Genomic DNA, 25,582 nt, shown 5'->3' on the forward strand with positions numbered 1-25,582 from the left:
AAGGAAACGAACGAGCCCTGCCCCTCCCGGAAGCCCTTTAAAAACAGAGGCCGTCGGGTTCCCTCCTGGCAAACCTTCGCCGGGCTGGGGACCGGGGCCACCCCTGCACGACCCCCGCCTGTCCCTCGCTGTTTGCGGGGCGCGGAGCGGCTGCTGGACCCGGTGAGCTGCGGCCGGGGCAACCGAGAGGGGGGGGGGCTGGCGGCCGGGAGCAGCCCCCGGGGTGCAGGAGGAGGGACGGGGGGCTTTGACAAGGGGACGGGGAGCGGGACCGGGAGCGGGACACACAGACAGACGGACAGACACACAGACAGACAGACACAGCAGCCCGGTTCCCGGGAGTGCAGAGGGAGCGGGACCGGGCTGGGCGCTCCCCTCCTGTTCGGTGTCCCGTGCAGGCAGCGCCTTGCGGTACCCCCCCCGGTGCCTGTGCATCCCCCCCCCCGGTGCCTGTGCATGACCCCCGGTGCTTGTGCATCCCCCTCCAGTGCTTGTGCATGAACCCCGGTGCTTGTGCGTAACCCCCGGTGCCGGTGCATCCCCCCCCGGTGCTTGTGCATCCCCCCCTGGTGCTTGTGCATGAACCCCGATGCCGGTGCATGCCCCCCCGGTGCTTGTGTGTAACCCCCGGTGCTTGTGCATGCTCCCCGGTGCCGGTGCATCCCCCCCCGGTGCTTGTGCATGCACCCCCGGTGCTTGTACATCCTTCCCCGGTGCCGGCGCATCCCCCCCGGGTGCCGCCGGCTCCCCGCGCCCCGCTGCCTCCGGGCGCCGCCGGCTCCCCCCGCTCCGGTGCCGGTGCCGGCTCCCCCCCGGTGCCGGCGGGAGGGGCGGGGCGGGGCGGCCGTGATGCAATTTCCGCGAAGTCCGGCCCCTCTTTGAATGCGGGGAGGCCCCAGAAACGAAACCAGCGCCGGCGGCGGGGAGCCCCGAGCGCAGGGCGGCCGCCCCGGGCTCCCCCCCACCATCCCCAGCCGCGACAGCGGTGAGAGCGACGCTGGGTTGGGGGGAGCGGGGGCTCTGCGGGGTGCCCCGGGGTGCTGCGGGGTGCTGGGGGGCGCTCCGGGATGCTGGGGGTGCCGGGGGGGGCACGGGGTGCACTGGGTGCTGCGGGATCCCTTTGGCACGCAGCGCGGGGCTGGGTGCGCGCTGGGGAGATGCCGGGTGCAGGGGGGCCCTGGGGTGCTCCGGGGGTGCTCGTGGGGGCGATGCAGGGTGCGCAGCCCCCCCACTCCGGCTCCCCGAGCTCGCAGCATCTCCCTGCCCGTGCGGGAGCCCCGGGGGAGAGGAGGGGATGGTGGTCAAGGTGCGGTTTTTGGGGTGCAAAGTCCTGGCCGGGGGTGGCAGGGATCAGCTGGGCTGGCAGGGGCGCGCTGCGTGCCCCCACCCCCGGCAGCAGCCCCCCGGTTCCTCTCCGCTGGAGCTTCTGAGCTTCGGGGATGTGGTCTGCAGCTCGTGGTGAACTTTTCCTGTTTGGTTAAGGCAAACGCGGTGGCTGCGGCTGCAGGTGCCCGAGGGCTCCGTGCAACCGTGCCCCGGCGTGCGAGGGGCTGTGCGCACCCCGGGGGCTCCCCCCTGGGAGAAGCGTGCCGGCCCTCCATCCCCCCCGGCTCTTTGGGACGCGGAGGGAATTGGCGTGGTGAAAGCGGCCAGGAAAAGGAGATTTGCAGCTCCAAAAGTTGGATTTGCTCAGGAAGGAAATGCAGGGGAGGGGGCAGCCCGCTGTCGCTGCGAGGATAAGCGCAGGTGGATGGGGAAGCGAGCGGCACGGATCAGCACCCGTGGGGCAGCACCGGTGCAAACCCTTCCCGGCGGCCCAGCTGTGCCACCCACTTGTGGGGTGCTCAGGGATGCTGCACGGATCTTGCCCTGCTCCTTGGAGCATCCTCAGCTGTGAGAAGACAAAGTCCTGGGGTGCCCAAACCTTGGCTGGGATGGATGACCGGGGTGCAGGACCTGAGTCCCCCGAGGCGCGCATGTCCACTGGCAGTGGGGAGATGCAGGGGGCAGTCCTGGCACTCTGAGCCACCCTGCTTGCCGCGACCGAGGGGCACTTGGCTCACGCCAGTGTGATGGGTTGCCTAATTTCCTGTCAATAATTAATTGAGGCGAGATCTGACAAAAAAGCCGCCCTCCTCCCCCAGCTCTGCTCCGGGTGCGAGCAGGACCAGCGGCGCGGGCACGCTGAGCGTTCCTCTGCTGCAGCCAGGCAGGCGGCCGCGCTTCTGCTCGCCATGCCCAGGGAAATGTGATTACCCCGCACGTCAGCACAGCCCTGAGAGGCGGCCGCTGAGGGCAGGAGATGATGCTCGGATGCAGCAAGCCCTAGCCCTGACCCAAAGTGTTTGTCTTCCTGAGCATGGAGGAAATGTTTTTGGCGAGGCGGTGGCGTGCTTCGCTTTGGTTTTCAGAGGTCAGAGCGGTGCTGGGCAGAGGGTGCTCGTGGAGCTGAGGGTGCGAGGAACTGGGAGAGAGGCAGATGGTCCTGGTGGAGCTGGGCTCCAGAGCAGGTGTGTACCAGTCCATGCCATTCGAGCGACTCGTTTCGCCCATCAGCGGGTTGCAAGTGGCTTTAAACCCCAGTTTGTGCTTTTCGGGGCTCGTGCAAGGAAGGGGTGTTTGGAAAATGTACAAAATCCGACTTGCAAATTGCGGTCTGTGGCTCGCAGGTATCTGTTCCTCCTGATCAGCTGCCACCATCCTCGAGGCCACGTGGATTTTGCCCTGTTGACATCAGAGTTTTATTGTCAGCAGGAAGGCTGGTTTGTGGGGCAGCTTCCTTGAACTTCCTGGTGCCACACATCTCTCCTCCACCAGCTTTTGGATTTCAAAAGCTCCTGTTGCTTTTTTTTCTTTTCTCCTCCTCCCTGTTCTGCTGTAAGGTGGTCGTGGAGATGAAAAAGCTTTGAATTGGCTTTAATGCTGGTGATCCACGGAGACTTTAAGAGGGGGATGCACTTCCCTTTCCTCTTCCCTCCTACTTACAGACCCGGACAGGGAGCTTGTTCCAAGAGCTTGCTGAAAATCAAACACTTTGTTAAAAAAATAAACAGCAGCAGAACTGACCCTTTAAAGCCAGAATACTCCCTCGTGGCTTTTTTTAAGCTGGGATGTCCTGCCTTTGGCATGAATTCCAGTAACGCCCCGGCTTCCCCATGCGCTCTTTATTAGTAGTTCCTAAACCGCTTCACGGAGCGGGTCGGTGTCGGAGTCGTTGCAGCGCTGCAGGACCTCGTCCTGCTCCCTGCTGGGCTCAGCTGCTGGGGGTGTGCGCTCCTCCTGCGCTGCCCTGACCGAGCTGAGAGCCAGCGATCAGGTTTCAGCCGCTCGATTTTGTGTTACTGAGCTCTTTTGGAGTTCTCGCCCGTGACTGAGTCTCCTCCGTGCCAGATGTTGCACGAAGCCTGGACGCGAGCGCTTCCCCCTCACCCCCCGAGGATTTGCTTCCAGAGGAAGGAAGGTGAAACTGCTATCAGAGGGAAACCAAAGTGGGCCAAAAGCCACGGATGTTAGCCCTGATCCCGGCAGGCTCAGGAACGCGCTCCTGACCAGCTCCCGTGCTTGCCAGACCCTCCGCAAAGTCCCTGCAGCGAGCTGAGCCCGCAGCGGTTGGCTCAGCACCTGCAGCCCCATGGCAGCGCTGCCCTCGCTGTCTTATTGGGGTTCAGCATCACTTTGTGCCCCCGGGCAGGACACACAGTTGCCCCACTCCGCCTCCTGCCCCTTTATTGCTTACAGGTGCTCTCTGATTGGGGCTGGGTATCCTCAGGACGCAGTGCACGGGTGGTGCTGTGTGAGCAGGTCCCGTGAGGTCCCTACAGATTCTGTAGGTTTGGTCAGTTTGGGGAGGTGAGGCCAGGCAGAGCCAGGGCAGGACCACGCTGTGGGTCCTGCTGTAAACTCCCGCAGCCTTCTAAGTGGGGGCTCCCACCCTGCACGGAGTACAAAGGCTTCAAAACAACCCGGCAGTGATGGGCTGGGAGGGATTTAGCTCCTGGTAAGGGGAACTGGTGGCACGACACAGTGAATGAGTCCATGGGGGAAACAGCCAGTGCTGCTGTTTTTTTTTTTTGGGGGCGGGGAGCTTCGCAGTTTAGGGAAACAGCAAGTGGCAGCGGTGCACGGAGCCGGGCTTGCTGCCAGACCTGGGGAGATAAACAGGGCTCGTGTGTATCCACCGGGTGTGTGCCCAGCCCGATGCGTGGCGGAGAAGTAGGAGGAGGTGATTTATTCCTGCTGGCACGGGGATGTGATGCTGGTTGCTCCCTGATGGTGCACGGTGATGCTCTGGTCGCTGCCATCCCTGCTTGGGGTTTTGCTGCCCACAGTCCCAGCCCAAGTGGCAGCACCAGCACCCAGCTGGCTGCACCTCGCTGTCCCGCATCCCCTTCGCCCAGAGGGAGGCAAAGGAATCTCAGTGAAAAGGATTTAAGCAGAAGCTGCGCAAAGTTTTGAGCCCTGCTCTGCTGTTTGTCAGACCTCAGCCGTAAATACAGTTCTTCCCCTGCTCCTTTGTGGCTGTGGGTTGGGTTCCCGAGGCAGACGCTCAGCACGAGGCTGGTGGCTCTGCTTGGCAGCGCACCCTGTGCCCCGAGCATCGCAACCCAGCCAGCCCCGGTGCCTGCACACCCCCCAAAACCCCGCAGCAGCATTTCCAGGGATGCTCCCTGCCCCTGGTTACCCAAGAAACTGCTCGCAGATGCTCTCGCCCATGGCACGGGGACGGCTCGGAGCACTGAGTCACCGTCCCCGCATCTGGAGCCGGATGTTTACGGGACGAGATGCCGGAGAGCTCCCCGCTCCAGCATGCCCAGCAGCTCCTGGCCTTGGCTGCTGGAGCCAGGGAGGAAGGAGGGCGGTCGCTGTGTTGATTAATCCCAATTAATCTCGTGCGCCACGGGGAGGAGGGCTGGGGGCTAGGCCGGGGGGTTCTGCCGCTCGGCACGGTGGTGGGGCTGCCCTGCCGTGCCCCAGCATGACCCAGGGGGGAGAGAGCAGGGAAAAGAAAGAGAAAGCTGCAGGGAGGAAGCGGAGATGGGGGAGGTGTTGGGAGAGGGAAGAGGAAGTCAGATTGCTGGGCTCTGCTCTGGGAGGTCAGTGGCCGCTGCAGGGACCCTTCCAAGCCGAGCCTTGCTGTGCCGTGCCGTGCCTTCCACCCTCTGGGACAGCTTCTGCCACAAGCAGCTCTCCTGCCCTGTGCAGGACAGGATGAAGGTCTGCAGCCTGCAGCACGCTGAGGATTGTGCTCAGCCTCCTGGTGCCCTGCAGCTCAGCAGCCTCCCCTTATGGGATGTGGTCCTCCGGGACCCACTCAGCCACCGAGCAAGTCAGGAGCAGACCCCACGCGTTTGGGTGCTGGGGGCGAGCACGGCTCCGGCTGAGTTTTGCTGCAGGCTGAGGCTCCTGGCTAGTCGCAGGAGGTTTTGTTTTGATGCCTCAGCTCACGTGCAGCAGAGAGACCAGCTGATGCTTCCTGCTAAGTCTCTCGTTGCTTGTTTCTTTGTCAGGCTCTGGGAACTCGCACCGATGGCCGGCAGGTATATAGCGAGCTAGGACACAGCGGCTCCATGGCACCTCCTCCGCCCCGCATTACTTTTTAGAAAATTCCCTGGAGTCACCTCGCTCTGCACAGCCACCACTGAAAATGCCCACGGCGAACGGCCCCGCGGTGCCGCTGGGCACCCTCCAGCGGCAGGTGGAGCTGCTCCTGGTGTGCTCCAAGTGCAGCGTGAAGGAGAACGAGATCACCTACCAGCTGCGGCAGGTGGAGCACAAGTGCATGTACGAGATCCTCCTGGCCCGCTGCCGAAGCCGGCACAGCACAGCCTGGAGGAAGATATCGAGGCGGCCAGGATTCCCCAACCCAGCCCGCTACGCCGTCTGCAGGTACTACAGGGTGGGCTTGGGCTGCAGCAAGCACGGGAACCAGTGCACGTTCGCCTGGAGCCCGGAGGAGGCCATGGTGTGGAACTTCGAGAAGGAGCAGCAGCTGGAGAGGCGGCAGCTGAAGGCGGCGGTGCTGCAGGCGCAGCTGGGGGGCTGCTCTGCCGCTCACCTCCCCGCCACGGCCACAGCCGCCGGCGAGATCCTGAGCGAGTTTGGGGGGCAATTCCAGGAGATCTGCAAGAAGTGCTTCTTCGGCTGCCCGCAGCGCATCTCAGCGGGCGGCCAGGCGTTGCTCTGCGAGTTCCACCGCAACTGGGACCCGCTGCTGGTGCACGTGGTGTCCGACAGCCGGCTGAAGAAGCAGTACATCGCCATCCGCCCCTGCCCCGAGTTCATGCCGGTCCTCAACTACTGCTACTTCGTCTCCAAGGGGCAGCCCTGCCGGCACAGCATACAGCGGTGCCAGTTCGCGCACAGCGACGTGGAGATGGCCGTCTGGCAGGCCGAGAGGGAGCAGGGCCTGCTGCGCTCCGACCTGCTGCTGGCAGGGGGGCTGTGTGCCGAAAACGGCAAGCCGGCGGCACCCACGCCGGTGAGCTTCTACTGCCGGGTCTGCCTGGTGACCTTCAGCTCGCAGGAGAGCTTCGAGAACCACTGCTCCTCCGTCGAGCACATGCAGATGCTCTCGGTCGACACCTCCGTCCAGTGGGTCCACCGTGCGCCGCCGCTCGGGCTGAAGAACTTCACGCTGTGCAGCAGGTAAGGTGCCGTGCCGGCACCGGGGCAGGGTGGCCGCGGGCAGCGGGCACGGGCAGCACCTGGGACGGCTCTCTCCCGACAGAGCGGAGGTGTGCGAAATGGGGAGCAGCTGCACCAAGGCGCACTCCATGGAGGAGCTGCAGGAGTGGATCCGGAGGGTGAAGGTGGCCGCCAAGAAAAAGAAGCAGGCCATGAAGGAAGGGCTTTTGTCCTACCAGGACCGGCTGATTGCTGAGTATCGGGCGTGCTCCAATGAGGTGTTGATTGTAAGTCGTGGGCGGCAGGGTGGGAGCGTTGGTTTGTGGTAGCCTGGTGTGTTTTCTGAGCTTGGGAAGGGAGCCCACGGCCTCCAACAGTCTCATCGCCAGAGGTGGGCAAGATGCAGAGGGGGATCACAGAATCATTCAGGTTGGAAAAGACCTCTAAGATCAAGTCCAACCGTTGTAGCATCCCTGCTTCTTCTCCCCTTTTGAGGCAGCCTGAGCACCTGAGCTTGCTCCAGGTACCTGACCACGCTGCTCTGCCCTGGGACATTTTATTTCCCAAGGGTGCTGCACGGGAACGCTGAGCAGCAGTGCTGGAGCCTGTCCCTGGGTTATTGCCTTCATCCCCCTCCCTTCTTGTGCCTCTCCTGCAGATGTCTGAGTACGTCGAGGGCGTTACGGTTGTGTGTTCGCAGCCCCTGCACGTGCAGTCGGAGGACAAACGGTTTAAACACCAGTGGAAGTTCAAGGTCCACTCCCAGGTAAGCCCACCTCTGTGTGACAGGAGGCTGAGAGCCTGCCCACCCCTGCAGGAGGCTCTCGGCTCCAGGACAGGAATCTGGGGGTGTCTGAGAGGGGATGTGCGTCGGGTATTTGGCAGTGGCTGTGCAGCCACCGTGTCTCCTGCAGCGGGGCTGGCGTGCACCTGGCTGCTCTCAGCGCTTCCTGCTTCTCATCACAAATAACGACGTTCAGCCACCTTCCTGCCCTGAATTTTGTGTGGGCACTGGGAGCAAGAGGCCAGGTCTAATTCCCCTCTGCCAAGCTTACAGCAGACACTCTATAAAACTAAAAAAAAGGGTTCTTAAAAGCTTAAAGAAATTGCTCTGGGGTTGCACGAGGAATAAGCTCCTTTCAGGAGAATTTCAGGAACACTTGGTCCAGGGTGGCACTCGGCTCCTGCAGCAGCTTTCGGTAGCACCTCGAGCTCATGCCTTGGGTCTCCCTCACCGTGCCCCTGTCTCCTCACCCGGCAGATGCCCCTGCAGCACGTGGCGCTGCTGAAACGGGATCCAGGAGCCAACTTCTACCTCTCGGGGAACGGGCTGGCACGGGGCCTCCACTACCTCCACGGGGAGCATGTGGCCACGCTGCCCACCTCGCCGCCCACGGCGCTGGTGGAGGTCTCCGTGGAGTGCTGCACGCTGGGCGTCTTCGAGCAGTGGGTGGTGTTCGACTTCGGCAGCCGCCCCGTCCTCCTGCAGAAGATCAAGGTGAAGGTGGGCTGGCGCGATGGCCCCCAGCACGTCCCCGCCACCACCAGCCGCCCCGTCGACTTCGTGCGGTGGGACCGAGGCAACCGGATCATCGTTCACAGCGTGCCAAGGTCGAGTGAAGACGTGGTTCTGCTGGCCAAATACAAGCCTGCGGCGCTCTCGCTGGACTACAGGCCTGAGGGCGGTGTGAACGCTGCCATCACCCGGCTCAACTACCGCGAGAGGATGCACAGCTTCCTCTTCTGCGAGGAAGAAGCCGAACAGGCTCTGATTGCCAAGTAAGTGCCAGGCGTGGAGCCAAACGGGTTCCTCCTAGCTGTGGACCGTGCACCCATTGCTAGCCCCGTCCTTGGGGCCGTGCTGCTGGTGAAGTCCCTGTCTCTTCTGGGTTGGGTCCTCGGGCTCCTGTGAAACCCTCCAAAAAAAATGGAAAGCGAGAGGGCTTGCTGGGCAGTGATACGAGGGGAAGGGCTGTGTCGTGTCCTGTGGCTGTGGATCAGCTCAAAGCACGGTTCCTGTCCCTGTGCTCAGGGTGTAGGTGACAATCCCCCCTTTGCAGAGGGGAGGGCAGTTGCTGATGAAGTAAGTGACGAGTTGGTTCTCTGTTAATTCAGGTCTTTCCTTCTTTCAGACTCAGCCTGCGGGTCCTCATCTCGCTGAGCAACATGATCGAAAGCCTCTCCGTGGGGATGGAGTTTGCCCCGCCTGGTGAGCTGTTTGCTAAAGTGCCTACCCCGTATAACCTCTCGCCGGACACAGATGAGGGGTATCTGCTGAACAGGTCCGTGCCCACCGCTTTCCTGGCACTCGACCCACCTGTAGACAATCGGGTTTACGAGGTTGGCGTGTGCAATAAAGCCACCACGGAGAACACTATCTGGCTACAGATACCAAAGAATTGCTGCTCAGAGCTGAACTTGAAGCCAAAAACCTCCCTCAACGTGGAGATCCAGTTCCAAATTGACCAGCTGCTGTTCCGGCAGTGGCATCAGGCTGTCGACAGCCTGCTGGATGAGAGGCTGGTCCTACCTGATGTCGCCAGTTGCACTATCCCCTACTGCTTCAGACAACCACAGGAAGGGAACAGCAAACAGAAACAGGCCATCTCCTTCATCACTGGCCAGGTAACCAGCAGCCGGCAGGTCCCACCTCTTCTCATCTACGGACCTTTTGGCACGGGGAAGACGTTCACGTTGGCCATGGCCACCCTGGAGATCATCAGGCAGCCCAACACGCGGGTGCTGATCTGCACCCACACCAACAGGTTAGCAGGGGACGAGGGAAAAGGCAGCCAGAGTCGTGGGCCAGGCTCCTGCACTGGGCCAGTGCTTGCCTCGTGTGATGAGAGGGAGCCAGAGTCCACGAGAGGGAGCTGAGCTGGCCTTTTTTAAGTATGCGTCTCAATCACTTGTTTAAATAAATAATTCATTTGCGTTTAATATGTCTTAAACTGCTCTGGCACTCCTGCTAGGAAGAAGCCTGGCACGGGTGGAAGTGTTGGCGGAAGAGGTAGCATATTCCTGCTCCATTATGAAGTGGGGATGGAGAGAGCATTATTTCTAGCCTTGAATGTGTACTGGAAGAAATGGAGTGGAGCCCTTGAAGGCTCTATGCATATGTCATTGTTTTGACTTTTCCATGGGGAGTTTGGGGAAAGGGAAATGCAGGATCTGGTCTGACTGCTGTTGAGTCTGCCTCGAGAGAATCCAGGCCAAGCTTGTTAAAATTAGCGCAGTTATGCTGAGAAGTGTCCACGTCCAATCCTGCAGGCTGTTACTGCCTTAGTTTGCAATGTATAATAAATGTATGACTTCTAATCTTAGCCTGTTTCAGGCTGCCTGCTCGCCCTGAAACTACTTTTGTGCAGATCTTGCATCATCCGCCTGGGCTGGGGATGCCGGGAGGTCAGCAGAGGAGAGGTGTGCCAGCTCACGGCTGTGTGATTTGGTTCCAGGGAGAAGCAGGGCCACAGATTTAGCTGGGCACGTTGCATTTGAAATGATTTCTCCATATCAGCATTGATTGATGCCCTGGTCTCGTGTATCAAATCATACTTTGAACCATATTCTCAAAATATGCTTGGACTTGGTGGCTGAGTAAACACCAGCTTCTTTGCACGTACATGGTTATCTCTTGTGAAGGGTGTGTTGTCAGCCACAGCTTGGGGAGGGTTTGGCTGCTGGTGGGTGGATGATAAGAGAAGACTGGGATAATGGTCACAGCACTGGGAGCACCACTTACAGTCCCTTGATAGTTTCCACCTTTGTTCCCCTCCAGCGCTGCTGACATCTATATCCGGGAGTATTTCCACAGCTACGTGATCAACGGGCGTCTGCAGGATGTTCCCCTGAGGATTATATCCACTGACCGTTCCGTCGCCGGGACCGACCCCATCATTCAGAAGTACTGCTGCCTCTCTGAAAACCAGCGCTCCTTCCGGCACCCCACGCAGACAGATATCAACAGGCACCGCATAATTATTACCACCTCCATGTTATCCAAGAACTTGAAGGTCGCCCCAGGTTACTTCACCCACATCATGATCGACGAGGCCGCTCAGATGCTGGAGTGTGAAGCTTTGATCCCACTCTCGTATGCCACTCTCGGGACCCGGATTGTCCTCGCTGGGGACCACATGCAGATAACCCCAAAGCTGTTCTGTGTTGGGGAGGCACAGTCCGCGGATCACACCCTGTTGAACAGACTCTTTAAGTTTTACCAGAAAGAGAAGCATGACGTGGCCATGAAGAGCAGGATCATCTTCAATGAGAATTATCGTTCTACTGCAGGCATAATTGAGTTTGTCTCCAAGCACTTTTATGTTGGCAAAGGCAATGCTATCCACGCCAGTGGGAACATCCCCCCCCACCCCAAAATCTACCCGCTTGTGTTCTGCCATGTTCCTGGTGTGGCCGAAAAGGATATGTCCTTGATTTCGTGGCACAATGCTTCCGAGATAACACAAGTGACTGAGAAAGTGGAGGAGACTTATTGGAGGTGGCCAGATGAGTGGGGTGTCCGAGATCTGAGGAAGATCTGTGTGGTCTCCCACGGTGGACAGGTATGTAGGAAAAGCACGCTTTCCCTAGCTGGAGGAGTGTGTATGAGCTGCTGACTACTCCCTAAACCCTTCCTAATAAACGCTGGGCTCTGCTTATGATAAACCCATCTCTTGTGTTAGCAAAGAGGGGGAACCTGGGGTCTTGCATGCCACCACTTTTTTCTCGAGGTGCTCTCTGTGTAAAGCAGTGTGCAGTGGATGGCTGCACCAGAGATGCTTTGTGGTGGGGTGTTTTAGTCAAAGATGCCTTTCAGCTCCCTCTAAGCGGGTTAACTGGAGGGCAGACTGGGAGCACTGGCTGAAGTCAGCCCAGGATGTGAGATGGCTGTTGAGTAACCTTGTTGGGGAACCAGCAGCTAAGAAGGGTGAGGGACCTTGGAGTTGGGGGAGCACGTTCCTGAGCTGAAACTGGGCTCAGTTATGCCTCTTTGTTCCTTACCAGGTTTCTGCAATACGGCAAGAGCTGAGGAAGAAGCACCTACCAGAAGTGATGGTGGAAAACTATGAAAACTTGCCAGGTATGTGTCCTTTGCAATAGTTGAATAATGTGTGGTTGTGTTTGAGGTCTCCTGCGTGCTAGGGAGGACTTTTCCAGTCACATCTGTGGACAGAAAAGTCGATCACAGCTACTGCCACTGTGTAATGAGCAGGGGGAAGAGATGCTGGGTGGTGAGAAGAACATCTTGACATTGTCCTCCTTGCTAAAATACCCAGGGCTGAGCTGATGGAGCAAGTGGGTTTTATTATGGGCACTTCCCCATGGCTGGCGGGCAGTGTGGTTTGCCTTTCTTTGCTGTGCCTGCTATACAGCATTTGTGTGCATCTCTTACGCCAGATAACCAGGCTCTCTAAAGCTCACTCAGTGAGTGCCCATGCATGCATTTCCCTGCAAGATACCCAGGGTGGTCTCACGGCAAAATACCCTCTGGGAGAGTGCCCGGGGTGCTTTCAGGCAGAGCTCCCTGCTCTTCCCCATGCGGTCCACATGGCGCTGACTAGGAGGGAGCTCCTGGAAATCCTCTGGCTGATTGCCATCCCCGTCTGGTTGGTAATTCTTGGAGTTCACCTTTGCCTTCGTGAATACGATTTCACACTGAATTAAATCTGCACCCAGTTGTCAAGTCATTTCAAACATACGGATGTTGCTTGGTGGGAGGGTGGACACCCTGGAAGTGCCATCCCAGAGACGTCAGCACGTGTGAATCGCGTGAAGGAAGCCCCACGTACCAGCAGGGGAGGCCAGGAGTACAAGGGAATTGAAACTAACGTGCCCCATGGGTACCCACTGCAGCCAAAACTGCAGAGCAGTTTGCTGAAGGAGGAGTCCGCTGCTCTGGATGATGAGAGAGAGATAGGGCTGTTTTTGTTCTCCAGGACTTAGCTTATGACTCATCCATGTTTTTAATATTATTATTATTATTTTTTACTGTACAGCTGGGACTCCTCGTGGTGAGAATTAACCGACCCCTGGGGTGTGTTTCTGCTCTCCACACCCTTTCTTTACATTCTCTTCCCAGCTCCAAAATCACCAGGGTGCCTCTTGCTGTTTGTTATTTGTCATGCCATCAGCTGGCAGCGCTGTCCTTGAGGGTAGAGGGACACTTGTCAGGGGTCACTGTCCTCGTCCCCCCCAGGCCCGCAGGGCTGCTTCTGTGCTCTGCCATTCTGTCTCCACACTGCCCTTCCCTCCCTGGTGTGTGGGTGGTGGTGACCGGCGGCGTCCATCCCAGTTTGTGCCTGGAGGCAGTCGCGATCCCCGAGAGCATTCCCTTGAGTGATTTGTGCCTTGTCCCCTCTGGTGCAGGGCGGGAGTTCCGAGTCATCATCATCAGCACCGTCCACACCAGCGAGAGCCTACGCATCTCGGCCTCCCACAACCACGAGTTCTTCAACGAAGCCCGAGTGCTCAACACCATCATGACCAGGGCTCAGTCGCAGGTCATTGCGGTGGGGGATGCGGTGGCCTTGTGCTCCCACGGCCAGTGCAGCAAGGTGTGGAAGCGCTTTATCCAGGAGTGCATCGAGAAGGGCAGCGCCTTCCCGGAGGACCTGACGATGGCGCAGATCAAGCAGGCCGCGTGTGACAACGAGAGCTGGAGAAGGAGCCCGCAGCAGGACGACGAGGACAGCGACACGGACTCCGGGAGCTCTGAGGCCGACAGCCTGAATCCCGACGATCCCATCCTCCAGGAGCTATTAGATGAGAGCAAGAACATGCTGGTGACGGTGTCCGAAGAAGGGCTGCTGAATGTGAAGCCTGAGACTTCAAACCGGTGCGAAGATAGGCAGGAGTACGTCAGCTTCTCCTCTCAGGTGATGCAGAAATATCTGCGCACGGACCCCAACGTGTACAAGAGGTGCGAGCTGGTCAAAGAAAGGTTTGACAGGGCTTCTGCCATCACCCTCAATGACTCTCCTGCCATGACCATTCAGATCAAAGGCAGGGTTCACTGCGGGACAGCCTTCACTGGCGACGAAGTGCTCGTGGAAATCCTGAAGGACAGCACAGATGACAGCGGTGGCCTCCGCCCGCAGGGGAAGGTGGTGGGCATCCTGAAGCGTGCGGAGAGCGAACGGACCTTCATCTGCATGATGGATGAGTTTGACCCCCGGGTGATGATACCCATCGATCCCACCGTCACCAAAATATTTGTCCCAGGCCTGAAAGAGAAACCCAACGTCATTCCCATCCGCAGGCGTGTTAATGGGAAGTACAGGGTGGTCAGCTGTGAGAAGATCAGCCAGGACACAAGGAGACGCCAAATCTTCTGTGTCCAGATTATCTCCTGGCGGGAAGGTTTTTACTACCCTTTGGGGATAATAACTGCGATTTTGCGTGTGGCCTTGACTTTGGAAGAAAGCTTAAAGATCCTCAACTTGGAGTATGCCTTAGAGAGGCAATACCCAGCTGCTGTTACCAGGGAGCTTTCCAAATACACCTCCAGCAAACCAAACCTCACCAAGGAGAATCTGAGGGACTGTCGGAGTTACCTGACCTTCACTGTTGACCCTGAAGGTGCTAAGGATTTGGACGATGCTGTCAGCGTCAGGGATCTCGGACGTCACTATGAGATTGGGATCCACATCGCGGATGTGGCTGGCATCATTCCCAAAGACAGCGCCTTGGACCTGGAAGCAAAGAGGCGCGGTGTCACCTACTACCCCCCTGACCAGGAGCCTGTGTGCATGTTCCCACCCTGCATCAGTGAAGACATCTGCAGCCTCCTGCCACAGAAAGAGCGCCATGCGATTTCTTTGTTTGTCACCGTAGAAAAGGAGACCGACATGGTGATAAAGGGAATCTTCACCCTCTCTGTGATCCAGTCAGACAGGCAGATGACCTACAGCGAGGCAGAGCTCTGCATTCAGAACCACTACAAGGGAGGTGGGGATGCCCTTTGTTTCGATACCCTGGAGGACTGCATAGCTGTGGCTTATCACTTCTCCAGGATCCACCGAAAGTTTCGGCTGCAGGAGGATTGCTTCTATGACCAGCTGGATGAGGAAAGCTCCCCAGGTAAAAGGGGCTCCCATCAGATGATAGAGGAGTTCATGATCATGTTCAACAGCTTCGTGGCTGAGTTCCTCACCAACCAGGAGAACACCAGAAACGTCACTCCTCTCCGGTGTCAGAGCGAGCCAAGCCCTCAGCAGCTTTTAGTCATGAAAGACAAGTACAGCCATATCATCCCTTTGTCCCTCCATCTCTCACACCACCTGAGATTTGTGCCTCCTAATCCAGAGTCCCCTAAAAATGTGCAGTTCAGTCTCCTGGCCCCGATCTGGGAGCATTTACAGTCAGCTGCACATCAATGTAATCTCCATAAGATGCTAGATCTTATCGTTACTGATGACATCCACCCAAAGCTGGCCCCTGTGGTCCTGGAGTTCAGGAGACTGCTCAGCCGCTCCTATTTCAGTCGCTCCAACTCCACTGTCCTGTCAAAGATGGGCCACTACTCCCTGCATGTTGACTCGTACACCTGGGCTTCCTCTCCCATCCGCCGGTACATGGACGTCGTGGTCCAGCGGCACCTTCATTCTGTCCTCCGCAAGAAGCCCATCATCTATTCTTCTGATGACATCGAGTTTCTCTGTCATGACTTCAACAGGAAGAATTCCAAGGCGGTGATTTACGAGAAGAGAGCCCGCTCCATGCAGATGGCCACCCAGCTGAAGAGCCAAGTCCTGCAGAAGATCGCCTTCGTGGTGGATATTGAAGGGATGGACAGGTACTTTAAAGCCCTGTTTCCACTGAATAAAGAGAGTCTTCCAGATCCGCAGGTAATCAGCTACAGGGCTCTTCAGCTGATAGAGCAGCCCATGTTCATGCAGAAGCAGAAGAGCGTTAGGCTGACGTGGAAGAGGAGGATGTATTCTGTGGAGACGATGAAGGAACACAGACTGCAGACAGGCACTCTCCACGACCATAGCATCACCCTCTTCGAGACCCAGATGTGGCAGGACATGCTCACGGCCATCAGAAGTGAGAATTTTGAGAGCCTGGCCGCTCTTCTGCAGCAGAGCAAGAAGCTCTACAAGCGGCAGGTGGGCCGGGTAAAGAAGAGCGAGTGCTCCCACTATGCGGAGATCACCCTGGAGCTGAGCGCTGGCGACACGCTGCAGTTCCAACTCACCACGGACGTCTTTCGGGGCTTCCTGGTGCCCTTTGTGCAGCTGTGGTGCGTGGCACCGGGTTTCGACGTCTGTCTGCAGCACACGGAGAAGCCTATCGACTGCTTCTCTGCGTACGCCACCCTGCCGTCCAAAGACAAGTACAAGCACGCAGCGGAGTATAGCAAGGTGTGGATGCCGATGAGTGCCATGGAGTCTGCTTCATGTGCAGTGGCTGAGAATGACTCTATTGTTCTTCACGATGTCAAAATCACCTGGGCAAAGCAAAGGACGAGCAAAGGGCAGCTGCAAGGGACTTTCTGCCTAAAGAAAAGCTTTTTGGATGAGTGCTCCATTGAGGTGGACTTTAACCACTGTTACCTGTGCATTCGCCTAAGTGGGCTGAAGGTTAGGAGCCTTGAAAACGATGAGGAATGCCTTAGCCATGGCCTCCAGAACATGTCTTTGAATAACAAGGACAAATCAGAAAACAAACTTGTGGTCGATCCAGACACGTACACCTGGGTGGCTCATGGGATCACCGAGGAATTCGACGACAACGAGAAGTCAGACAGGACTGGTCAGAAGACTTTAAATTTTTACATCAACTATATGTCCATGGAGAACATCCCCGCAGAAATCTCACAGCCTTCTGCCAGCTTCACAGTGGAGCTCATACCCAAGATGCTGCCAGACGTGTAAGTGTGCTTTGTGCTCATGCTCTAGTTAGCCTGCTAGTGCAGCGTAATGGTTTCCCAGGGGACCCCTTCCTAGACTCAATCAGGCTTTGCTTTGCCCAAAAATCTGTCGTTGCTCAGCTCCAACCGGCCATGCCCTTGGGCCGTTGCCATTTGGTGGGGGTGGTGGCATTTCTCCCACCTGTCCTCCAGGTGGTTTCTTGCTGGTGGACCTCGAGGATGGGGCTGGGGAGGTAGAGGAAAGTGCCATGGTGAGGTTTCACTGAACATCTGTTTCTTACGTTCCTGAATTGCTGCAATATGTGTCATAAAAGGCAGCGTGAAGCACTGGATCAGGGTTTGTTGAGCAAACATGTGCTCCCTGATGTTCCAGTCATCCTCCTGTGTTGCTGTGAAGCATGACCTGCACTTACCAAAGCACAGCTGATGTCCCGGTTGCCCTTCTCTGTTCGCAGTGCAGACTGCTAATTGAATCCGTGACTGCTGTAGCTTTTCCAGGGCAGAATGTGCTTCCTTATTTGTTGTAAATTTTAGGAAAAATTGAAAGCTAATCCAATAAAATGGAGTTGGGACATAACAAAGTTGAGTTGGGACAGAAGTTGTGCTACTTGCTCTCAACATTATTTGCAGGCTCAGCTCTTCAGAGAGGCACAGAAAGCAGAATAGGACTTGTATGAAAATCGTTTTAAGTTCTTTGTGGAAGGATTTAATGCAACACCAAAGGAGAAAGAATAAACAAGACAGTTGTACAAAGCTGTGTTACTGTCTTTGCTACTTTATGCTGCACTTCACTCACTCTTATTTTTCCTTGTCTGACAGACGGAAAGAAAATGCAATTCGGAGGCTCCAGCGTGCCTCCAAACTTGCTGTAAGCATCGCTTTAGGCCATGAACCTCCAAAAAAAGGCAGGTGCAAATATTCTCCTTTGACTACGTGCTTCTAGCCAGGCTGGTGACCTGGCAGCCTCTGCGGGCCCCTTCCATGGGGATCCTGCTGCCAAAGCAGGAGGTTTCCCTGCCAAGGGGAGGGAAGAGCTGCTAGCCCGGTGGCGTGTAGGTGGTGTTGGTGCAGGCTGTCCTGCTGGAGTGGGTGCAGCCCAGATTTTATCCCCAGGACTCACAGAGAAGCCTCAGGGGCAGAGCCTCTTGGCGTGGGACAAGGGTTACGTTTGGGCTGTGATTGCTTGGTACTTGCCACAGTCGCTTGGTACCTCCTGTTGAATTGCTTGTGTGCTCTCTCCAGTAACCTTTTCTAAACGTGTTCTCTTGTCTCTTTGCTGTAGCAGTGACAAAGTCCAAACTCCTGCAGCAAAAATCCTTTGATCTCCCTGGCAGCCAGAGGAAGCTCAACGACAGTCAGAGACAAGCTATTCTAAATGCTTTAAAAAAACCCTTCACGCTCATCCAAGGCCCACCAGGTAGGGCAGTGGGGACAGCACGTGTACACGTGCACCTTGGCGTTGGGACCTTGTCTGTCACTTTGCATGGGGCCCTCAGTGAGACAGGCAAAGGTCACACAGGTTGGCAGCGCCTAGGGCTGTTCAGGGCAGTCCCCTTGGTCCTTGAATTTTTTCAGGGCTGGTCATTTGGATACTGATCTAGAGCAAGGGTGTCCCTGTTGAAGTGTTCTGAGCAGCATTCTTGCCTTTCTAGGTACAGGGAAAACTGTTGTTGGAAGTCACATTGTCTACTGGTTCTATAAGCTGAATGAGGAGACCAGCAAGAATGAACAATTGCCTTCCTCTGATGAAGACAAGCCCAAAAAGAGAAAGTGCATCTTGTACTGTGGCCCGTCCAACAAGTCCGTTGATGTTGTTGCTGGTAATTATCTGCTCTAAGCCCTTGAAGTATCTCATACCGGTGGAAGGGAAAGGCTGTGAGCAGGAGGCTAGGAGACAGGAGAGACAGAAAATGGGGTCTGGTCCTCACAGAAGACTCCTCACTGCAGGGTGAGGACCAGTAACGGTGGGGTTGATGAGCGAGGGGTGGGGAGAAGGAAGGGGTTTTTCATGGTGAATGCTGGGTTTTTCAGCATCACCTGGCGCTGTCTGAGCAGGCTTGTTCTCCTTCCCCAGAGATGCTGCTGAAGATGAAGGACCTGAAACCACTGAGAGTTTATGGGGAGGCCATAGAGACACTGGAATACCCGTACCCAGGGAGCAACCGGCAGCTCTCCCGCAAAGCCTTGCGTGATGCAAAATCAAAGCATGAGCTCAGGTAGGACGATGTGGCCCCCCAAGCTGTGTGAGTGCTGGGGAGTGGTGCTTGCTGAACCCATAAATCTGAACAAGCCAGAGCAAACGTGGGTTCTACTATACTGCTGCAGAGCAGCACTAATGACCTGCTTTGTACTTATTTTTTTTCAACTAAGGGTTTATAGTCTAACATAGCACCTAATTGAGAAACCCCAGTGATTGAAAACATCCTACATTTTTTCATCTTTTTTTTTTTTTTTTTTTTTTCGAACTGCCCTAAACATCTCAGACGTCATTCCTGCTTGCAGCTGTTAACAGGCGGTTGCTATATTTTGTGTCCTCAAGGGTGAACTAAGTGTCAGGTCTATAAAGATGGAGAAGTCTGGCTTCGACTTCTTTAGCTAATGTGGCTTCTCCATGTAGACATGTGTGGTGTGCTGCACTGGAGAAGAAATTGCTTGGGTCTCTGTGGGGAAGATATTTATGTATTGTCTCTTTATTCAGCGAGATAATCCTGCATCATCGAATCCGACGGCCACAAAACCCTTTCTGGCAGGGTATCTGTAACTTTGACACTCAAGTGAAGGAAGGAAAGGAGATAACAGAAGCCGAAATAAAGAGGTGAGTAGAAAGAGACCTTGGTGAGAGATGTCTGAGTCTGCCCATGTGCCACCACCACCTGAAGTATCACAGTGCAGAAAGCTCTTTCCCTGTGAGAAGAGGTTTGGGCTGTGGTTTTGAGGCCTCAGCTGATGCAAGCTGGTAGAGCTCTGTGAAAGTCAGCAATTTTGCCTTGCCTCACGCAAACCAAGACCAGGTAAAAACATTTAAAAAGGTGAATAAGCTGTGCATTTAGAATGATAATAAACAGTGATTAGCTCAGGGTTAGTGCTACAGTGCAGAGCCTCAGCATCACTTCTGCTCAGTGCTGTAGGCCTTCTGGTCTGAACGTCACAGTATGTCTGTGACACTTGCATCCTACACCCTGAGCCTCTGCCCTGTTGAATTCAGAAAAAAATGCATTTCCTGCTGTCTGTCCCAAGCCCTTTTCAGGGAACATGAGCTCTTTCTGGGGAGGAAAATAGAGCCAGAGGCATTTAGGAAAGTATAGCCTCTGCCTGGTTGCTGCTTGGGAACCTGGAGATGTTTCTCCTGTACATAACCTGTTATCTTCTTCATTGACCATCAGCTACAAACATGACTTGACAGAAGCTCGTAAATACGAACTGGAGCGCCACGATGTCATCCTGTGCACGTGCTCCGCCGCGTCTGCCAACTCCCTGGAGAACCTCAATGTCAAGCAGATACTCATCGACGAGTGTGCCATGTCCACAGAGCCCGAGACCCTCATCCCCTTGGTCAGCCATCCGCGTGCCGAGAAGGTAAGTTTCTTCCAAAGACCTGTCTCTAGGATAGCTGCTCAGAGCTCCTGAGTCTCTACACACCTTTCACTTCTTACCACAGTGTTCTTCCAAGTCTGACCAGTTTTTAAGGTTGTTCTCGGTAGTATCTGTGGTGGCGTACCAATGTTTCAGCCTTGGGGCAGTCTTTTCCTCTGGTGTGCAACTCTGCCAGCTATAATTAAAGTCTTGAGGCACAGAGAGGTACACAAAGTGCATGAGTATGCTCAGCAGGCACATGAGCTATGTTATCTGTTTGTGTCGCTTAAAGCAGACTCATTAAGACCTGCTGTAGGCATGAAAGTTACAGTGGGGAACTATTGCATCTACTTGCTGCTCTGCTGGATCAGCTCAGCTCCCTGTCTTCAGTTACACCCATATGGTCTCCTCTGAACTTGCACTCTGCTTTCTGTAGGGGAAAATACGTGGTGTGGATGTGGCTTTGGTGCTTCATTGCAGAGTGGGCATCACTGCCACCAGAATATGTGCTGACCTGGGTACAACGTGTCAGTGTGACAAGAAGCATGGAGCAGACTTGCTATGTGACAACTTTCTCCTGCCAGATGGGAGCTAGGCTCTGCAGTATCTGGGTCAGGATCGTTATATAACACCCAGCACAGTCCCTGATCGAGGTTGCTGTAACTCTAACATAAATAAATAGCAAGAGATGCCTGAATACAAACAGCCTTACACAGAGCTGATGGCCTTCACCACCCTCCCAGCTGAGGTGTCCATTCTTTGTTCCAGGTTGTTTTGCTTGGGGATCACAAACAGCTGCGGCCTGTGGTCAACAACGACTTCTGCAAGTCTCTTGGCATGGAGACATCGCTTTTTGAGCGCTACCAGGAACAGGCGTGGATGCTGGATACGCAGTACCGCATGGTGAGCTTTTTCTCAGGTTGATTGTCGTTATTCCGTAACAGAAAATGTTGCTGTCAGGGTCTGTTCCAAGCCACCAGGAAACATATTCCTCACTTCCCTTCCTAGTAACGAGTAAGGTACTCGCCCAGCGCCAGCTCTAGCATGCTGTCATCACAGATGAAACCTACCTAAAATGATGCTGCCGGTTGAGAAGTTCTTTGTTTTAATTTGTTCACCTCAGTTTCTCCTTTTTTTTTTTTTTTTTTTTTTTTTTGCCAGCACAAAAATATCTGTGAGTTCCCATCCCAGGAGTTTTATGAACATCGGCTGAAAACGTGCCCCCAGCTTCAACACAAACGCAGCGTTTTCTACCACAAAGACAACCCCTGCTGCCCGATCATCTTCGGGCACGTAGAGGGGAAGGAACAGAGCCTCGTGATCTCTACCGAGGAAGGAAACGAGAACTCCAAAGCTAACCCAGAAGAAGTGGAGCAGGCGGTGAGCAGGGTGCTGGGGAATTGCTGGAGATGCAGAAGGGAGGATGTTGTGTCGGGGGGGTGGTATGGGGACTGCGGAAGGAAGGTTACATTGAGTGATGAGACAGGACAAAGATCATCAGGGTGCAGTTCCTCTTTGGGTCTACAGCATGCTGGCCGTGCTGTTCCTGGCCAGAGGCAGTTGTGTGGGACCATGACCCAGAGCAGGCATGGCCAGGCATCATTGCTGCCCTTGGGGCAGCCTCCTGGAGGCCCACTGCCTCCGGCCGCCTTCCCAGGTGAGCAGGACCCCGTTCTCCCCAGGTGAGGCTGGCGAAGCAGCTGACACTAGATGGCACCATCCATCCGGAGAGCATCGCCATCCTCAGCCCCTACAACGCCCAGGCATCCGAGATCAACAAGCGCCTCCTGAAAGAGGGCATCTGCGGCGTGACCGTCTGCACCATCATGAAGAGTCAAGGTGAGGCTAGGAGGGCGGCTTGGGTTGCTCCTCTCCTCTCCTGCGGACAAAAACAACTTCTCAGAGATAAATCTGATAGCAGGGTTGGTTCAGCCCTGCAGGAAGCATCCCTGGGCCTGGATTCAGAGTGATTTGGGATTATGATAAACCTTTTGGAGTGCCCTGGCAGGGTGAGGCTGGTGAAGATAGGAAGGGTTTATTTGGAGGATGCCTGAAGGGGGTGGCAAAGAACTGCTGCAGCAAGTGCTCCTTAGAAAGCAACAGCTGGGAATTGGATGGCCTCCAACGCTGGAGAAATCCAGACTGTGGCTGACAGTTTTGTGGGTCTTGCTGTAGAGAAATGAGTGTGTTATGGGGTGGCCAGATGCTTCCTTCTAAACAGTGTGGTCATCCATGCTTTCTAGGAAGCGAATGGAGGTACGTGATCCTGTCGACTGTACGCTCCTGCCCTCGATCTGAGATTGACAGGAAGCCCACGAAGAGCTGGCAGAAGAAGTACCTGGGGTTTGTTACTGACCCAAACCAGGTCAATGTCGCCATCACCCGAGCTCAGGAAGGACTCTGCATTTTAGGTGGGTAAGCTGGGAGCGTGCACCAGCCTGCAGGGGAATGGGGCGCTTTGGAGAAAGGGATGGAGGTCTGCACTAGTACAACTGAGGGGCTTGCTTTATTCTTTTGCCCTTTTAGACTGTCTGTGATTTTGCAACTGGGCTATCTGGGCAATCTGCACAAAGCAGAGAGCGTGTGTGGCTCATGTGCAGCATGTATATTCTCTCTTTAGTTTGGACCATGTTGTTGCCATCACTTGCATCTTAGAGCTCTCTTCTGGCAGAATTTTGCTTCTGTCTCTTACTACTTGTGCAGACGTACGCTGTGATGTGTAGGAAAGCTGCTCGCAAATGTGGCAGCACTGAAAAAGGAGCTGTGGTTTCACAGAGCTCTGGCTGAACAGAATATCCCTGCAAGCTACCCAGCACCATCAGGCTAGCAGTGTTAGACCACAGTGTCTCTGACCGGTCTGTGATGGTGTCGTATGAGCCTCTTCTGGCTACTAACCTCTTGCCTCCCATCCCTGTGCCAACAGGGAACCAGTACCTCCTGGAGTGCAACCCTTTGTGGAGGAGACTGCTTCAGCATTACATGCAGCGTAACTGCTATACCACAGCCCAGGAGATTTCTGTCAGGAAGACGACAGCCTTGCGCCGACCAAGATTGGTTTTGTCTTAATACGCTCGTCCGTCTCCACCAAAACTGTGCTACGCGTGCCTTGGGAAGGACGCAAATCTTTCCATTATTTGAACATGAACCATTGAGCCAAATGCACTGGGGGAGCCAGCGTCTTTCCCTGCACATTGACAGCTCAGCCTCAGTGTGAGCTTTGGTGTCTTTTCTTTTTATATTACTGCAACGTTGGACAGGAATTTTCAGCTTTAGCAAACCAAAAAGCACTTGAAAGTGGGTAGGTGGGCGTGTGACTTTATTAATGATATTTTTTTAAATGAAAGATGCTCAGTGGAGCCACCATCCTATCTGTCAGTGCAGCTGTGCTTTGGGGACCAAATACACGGCCCTTTCACTGCAGGTGGAATAACTGCACGTGGCAGATCTGCACAGCAAACTGAATTGCCATATGGGACCAAAGCTTCTGAGTAGTACCACTCATGGTAAAATGAAGTCCAGGGAATTTTTAAGGCTTTTTTTTTTTTTTTTCTTCTTCTTCAAAGCAGAAAAACAATGTTTTGCTTGTTTCTGTTTTTAAGCAAAGAAAGAAAGCAAAAAGAGAACCATGTACCATGCTGTCTAGCCAAAATGCTGTTCTCTGAGCTTGTAAATACCATGGAGCCAAGGCCAAGCTGATTTTGTAAATAGATTTTACTTATTCTTTGTACAAAGGAGGTTGTCCTTACCTGTATAAAGTTAATGAAAACCAAGGACTGCTCCTACCAGGAAATGTTGGAATTTTTAAAGGTATTTTAAACCGTTCTGAGTTTTATTTGAAATCTCCTCCTGTAAAGGCACCTCCCATCTTTCCTACTCTCTATTTTTTAAAGCTGCTTTTAATTTATTAACTTTTAAATCTGTGAATTTGTTTCACAGTCTATGGCCTGAGTTTTTAAGAGCAGTGATGGAAACTTGGTAAATGTATCACAATATATGTGTGTATGATGTATTTTTTTATTTTAAGTAGCCAAACTGCTGTGAACTGGAAGTTGTCATTTTCCTAGAGAAGGTTGATTTTGCACAGTAACTTATGGCTGATATGGATATATAGTGGTGAAGTGGTGCTCTCTACTGAATCATGGAGCTGCTTTTGAAGCACGTTAGTTTTGAAGGAGAATGTCTTTACTTCATTTCAGTTCTGAATGTATGAAGTGCCTGCCTCAGCTGTCCCCGAGACCACACGTTTGGTTGTCTCTGGATGTTCACGTGGGATGGAGCCAAGATGCAATCACAGTGTTTTTGTACCACGTATATATTGTGCTGGGACTCAAGTTGTCCTGGCATATGTGAAGGGTCCCCATGACTTCACAGCACAATGGCAGGGATGAATTTTGTCCTGTGATTGCAACTGAAAGCACTGCGTGGCTCTTCCCAGTGTGAAGGAATGTGCAATAAGAAAGCTTTATGTCTGTCGGTTCTTACTTGGCACTGTGTTACTTCTCATGTTCTGACTCTGTTAGACTTGACTCAAGAACTTATGGAGCAATTCCGTTCCTCTCTTCCTTGTTTTAAACTACCTTCCTGCCCTTCCCCATTCGATGGGTTTGATCTGTATGTTAGAGACCACCTAGGATTGCTGTTGTGTTCCTGAAGCATAATAACTGACCTATGGCTGCCAATTCCACCTGGGGCAAAAGTCTTTAGGAAGTAACTCCTGCTGGTTCTAAAGATGCTTGATTAAAGTTGGTAAGATGTGAAGTTCCGTTCCTCAAAGTCATTCCACCCTGGTTATTAACGATTTCATGCCAGCCTGATTTTGCAAATATTGCAATTCCAAAATAAATTTGTATAGGAACAACTTTGTCAGCTACTGAAATGCAATCATCTTATCTCAAAGATGATTTGGAGAATTGCAGAAGATGCTGGAACTGTTTGGTGCCAGCATCATTCTAACAAATTCATCTTGGTCGCTTTAGAGCCAGCAGGCATTGTTTTTGTTATCTGATGTAACTGAGGAGTCTCTCCCCTGTTATTTCTGCTGGTTATTTCATTACATCTAACACAAAAGAGGAGACTCTTCAGGTGTAGTGGCTTAGTCCAATGCTCTTGTGTGGGGTCTGGCCATGTGTTTGTATAGACCAAGAAAATGACCCACAAAGCACTTCCTTTACTCTCACCAGGAGAAAAAAAAAAATGTTTACTGCTACACCTTGGAGGGTAAAGCCTAGACTGAAATGTTTTGTTTAGTCACCTCTGTGTTGCAAGACAATACATAGATTTATTTTTTATTTTCCTCTGAAGATGTATTTTGTAACTGGTGTTTAGAAAATGCTCCTGCAGATCACCCAAGCAGCAATAACAGCCAGCCCAGGAGCTTCGGCTGTTTGTGCTGTGAGCAGGTACCTGTAGAGTTGGTCATGTAGCTGTAATAGTCAGGGCTAGCAGAAAGTGCAATTAATCAAACTTTTTGTAGACTGTTAGGTATAGCTGAATATCATGTTCTTGTCCTTA

The 25,582-nt window shown here is 54.3% G+C and overlaps 1 protein-coding gene across 1 annotated transcript; it reads left to right on the forward strand.

Moving 5' to 3' along the window:
• Window positions 1-6,358: 6,358 nt before the first annotated feature.
• On the forward strand, window positions 6,359-23,137 carry HELZ2 (helicase with zinc finger 2). Its single transcript, XM_032198552.1, has 19 exons — window positions 6,359-6,645; window positions 6,728-6,911; window positions 7,283-7,390; window positions 7,886-8,403; window positions 8,757-9,389; window positions 10,403-11,186; window positions 11,629-11,704; window positions 12,991-16,498; window positions 17,318-17,403; window positions 17,784-17,915; window positions 18,151-18,318; window positions 18,573-18,714; window positions 19,197-19,313; window positions 19,882-20,074; window positions 20,840-20,974; window positions 21,233-21,451; window positions 21,754-21,910; window positions 22,315-22,482; window positions 22,995-23,137. Exons 1-19 carry the CDS (start codon window positions 6,374-6,376, stop codon window positions 23,135-23,137), a joined length of 7,743 nt encoding a protein of 2,580 aa, XP_032054443.1. The 5' UTR covers window positions 6,359-6,373.
• The last annotated feature ends 2,445 nt before the right edge of the window (window positions 23,138-25,582 follow it).

Source organism: Aythya fuligula, chromosome 16 (assembly GCF_009819795.1).
Source record: "Aythya fuligula isolate bAytFul2 chromosome 16, bAytFul2.pri, whole genome shotgun sequence".
Classification (NCBI taxonomy): Eukaryota; Metazoa; Chordata; class Aves; order Anseriformes; family Anatidae; genus Aythya; species Aythya fuligula.

Excerpts from the sequence above, each read along its gene's own strand:
- HELZ2 (XM_032198552.1), top strand. The coding sequence starts at position 6,374 with ATGGCCGTCTGGCAGGCCGAGAGGGAGCAGGGCCTGCTGCGCTCCGAC. Across the intron at positions 19,314-19,881 it reads ACAGAAGCCGAAATAAAGAG|CTACAAACATGACTTGACAG; the intron begins GTGAGTAGAAAG and ends ATTGACCATCAG. Across the intron at positions 20,975-21,232 it reads TGGATACGCAGTACCGCATG|CACAAAAATATCTGTGAGTT; the intron begins GTGAGCTTTTTC and ends TTTTTTTGCCAG.